The sequence below is a fragment of the Hylobates moloch genome, unplaced genomic scaffold, assembly GCF_009828535.3.
Source record: "Hylobates moloch isolate HMO894 unplaced genomic scaffold, HMol_V3 SCAFFOLD_2125, whole genome shotgun sequence".
Classification (NCBI taxonomy): Eukaryota; Metazoa; Chordata; class Mammalia; order Primates; family Hylobatidae; genus Hylobates; species Hylobates moloch.
This window is the reverse complement of record NW_026654400.1, coordinates 142-2,913: the sequence shown is the minus strand read 5'-3', so window position 1 is coordinate 2,913 and position 2,772 is coordinate 142. Positions and strand designations below refer to the sequence as shown.

Sequence of the window (2,772 nt, the reverse complement as noted above, 5' to 3'; positions counted from 1 at the left end):
TGTGTTCTGGTAGATAAGGCAAGGTCATAAAGGCGAAGGGCTGACAGAGATTAGGAGAGCCTGCAATTAAATGGTAAAGGAAAAGAGTCCTAAATAATCACTGTTCAGAGATTCTAGGTACTTGACTAGCCAAAGAGACCCAGAAAACTTTGTATTTCATCTGAAAATTGCTTTAAATAGTGAAAAACGCAATCTTTGTGTATCTTTGTATAAGTGCAAAGCACTGCACATATATTTGCAATTGTTGCCTTCAATAACACTTTTGTGATGATATCCAGATGCAAAATAATTTAAACATACAATAAAATATAAATGTAAGTCACAAACCCATCTGCATTTCCCCAATGACCTGTTTCCTGAGAAGCAATGTGCTATGAAATATTGAGAGTGGCCTCTGGAGTCAGCTGGGCCTGGGTACACATCCTGTCTCACCACATCTTGAAATCACTGTGATTTCCATGAACCGACTGACAAAAACTACGAGGATGTAAGGAGGGTCAGAGGCTGTCGTCTTGTCTGTAACGCTGAGCTCACATCCACCTCACAGGGGCATTATGGAAATTCAAGACTACAACGCATGTGCTGGGTGCATGCAATGAAAAAATATAACATTTCCATTCTCTATAGGAAAATACCTACATTTTAGATTGAAATTGAGCTTTAGATTTGAAATTACTTGAAATCAAGACTATTCTAAAAAAAAAACATATAACCAGAAATCTAACATGAAGCACGTATAGAGATTTGATAGATGCTTTAAAATTGCACTGGTAGTAGAGAAAAATGTAACAAATTTTTATGCTCTAATAAGAATGAAAGGCATTTTAGAAAAGGCATTTGCCCCCCTCTTAAAGCCTTCCACTCCGGCCCCCACAATGCCTTACAGAGCAAATCTGGGTCAGACTGGATGCAACCTGTGATTCCCAACAGAGACAGACAAAGCAAGGGTCAGGATGCTCATTACTGGGACAGAATGCCAAGAAACAGAAAAACCATGTGTCAATAAGGGGGGATTTATTCTTCAGACACATCTTGGTATACGTTTATAATTAAAGATCAGTGGCTTTTGTGAGTCTAAAAAAGCCTTAAATGTTTTCATCAAATTCCAATTAACTACCTGATTTATCTAGGTTATATTAACAGTATTATTTAGAATTTCACCTTGATATGAAGATGTCTGTGTAACTTTTACAGTGATGTAAAACAAAGAGGATTAGGGAGGGCACAGGCCAGTGGTGCAATGGATAACGCATCTGACTACAGATGAGGGAATTTAGCCTGGAATAAGGAACTTTTATTTCCAGCTTAGTGACGCACACAAATTTTAAAAATAAAAATGTTTTATGTGATGTTTCTCCTAATGCAAAGAAGGACTGGTACTATTAATAAAAATATTTTTAAAATGTGAGGGCTAAGGCCCCAGAAGTTCTGCTATGACTTTTTATGTTTCATAAAGTGACTATCATCACATAAGCTCAAGCATTACATAAATACAAATGCATATACCCCTGACCTGGTAATTCTCCTTCTGGAAATTTATCTTCAGGTCCACCCGCACATCTACAAATTGATGCATATTCAATGTTATGTACTGCAGCACTGTTTATAAGAGCAAAAGACTGGCAACAGCCTAAATTTTCATCTACAAGAGACTAAATAAATTAAGGTACATCCCTAAAATGGAATATTATGTGGCTGTTGAGAGAGGAAAAGCAAGAAAAAAAACTTTCTACATTTAAACTAATAGTAGAAAACTCTCCAAAATATGATTTTAGGGAAAAAAAAATCAAAGTCTAGAAGACTATAGAGGAGGCTACCTTTAGTGTAAAACAGTTGAAAATTATAAATATATTCATATGTTTATAAAGAAATTTTAGGCTATAAAAAAGGGAAAGAGGAACAGGAGCTGGGACACAGGTGAGTAAGATGCATGGCAGGCATATGTCTTCACATGCTTTTATTTGAAAATGTTGGACCACGTGTACACGTTATCTATTTTAAAAATTAGATTTTAAAATGCAAGAAAACATGAAAGCCTAAAAAGAGCATGTGGAACTACCAGAAAAAGATACTAATCCATGGAGATAATGGCAAGGTAGCTCCTAGATGCACTCATTTCTCTGCCACATTGTATAAACGAGCCATCAACTATGGGATTTATAATTAAAAATGAGTCTATTTGAAACACCACATTACAAAAAGCTATTAACTAAATCTTTAAAGTGACAGTAAATGACCATTTAACATTTTAAAGAGATACAGTCACATGGCATGTGTGAATGTAGTTATCTGTATAAAATGTCATCATTACCTTGATCATTTCTTCTTCTCCTGCTGTTTTACTTTTTGCTTCTATGTCTCCTGCTTCATTGCATCTAATAAAGCAGCTATTTGAGGCCAATAAAGCCATTTTCCCCTAAGTGAAACAAAATAACAAAATAGCTATGAGGATACTTCTTGTAGAAGAAACATTAAGTGTTTAGACTGGATTAATTTTTTCTCCTTGATTTAAAAATCACAGAAAAACTTAAGAGAAAAACCTGAAAAATATAATACAAGAATATATAGAAAAGGAAACCAAAATCACCTATCATTTTACTATTCAAAGATTACCACAATAAACATTTGTAGTATATCTTCCTAGTAGGACTAAATTCTAATTAGATGAGGTAGGATTGCTTCCTTTCTAAAAGATCTACTGAAGATCTGATTTAGTTCAGTTTGAAAAATTAATGACAACATAATTATGAATGCATACTTTATTCAAATATT

The 2,772-nt window shown here is 34.3% G+C and overlaps 1 protein-coding gene across 1 annotated transcript in view; it reads right to left on the bottom strand.

Moving 5' to 3' along the window:
• The window catches only part of LOC116464903 (protein FRG1), a 5,499-nt gene extending 3,055 nt beyond the window's left edge, over window positions 1–2,444 (bottom strand). Inside the window, exon 1 of the mRNA XM_032148134.3 lies at window positions 2,312–2,444. Within this exon, the coding sequence (XP_032004025.1) occupies window positions 2,312–2,410 (99 nt within the window). The 5' untranslated portion in view covers window positions 2,411–2,444. The remainder of the gene's footprint in view (window positions 1–2,311) is intronic.
• Between the last annotated feature and the right edge of the window lie 328 nt (window positions 2,445–2,772).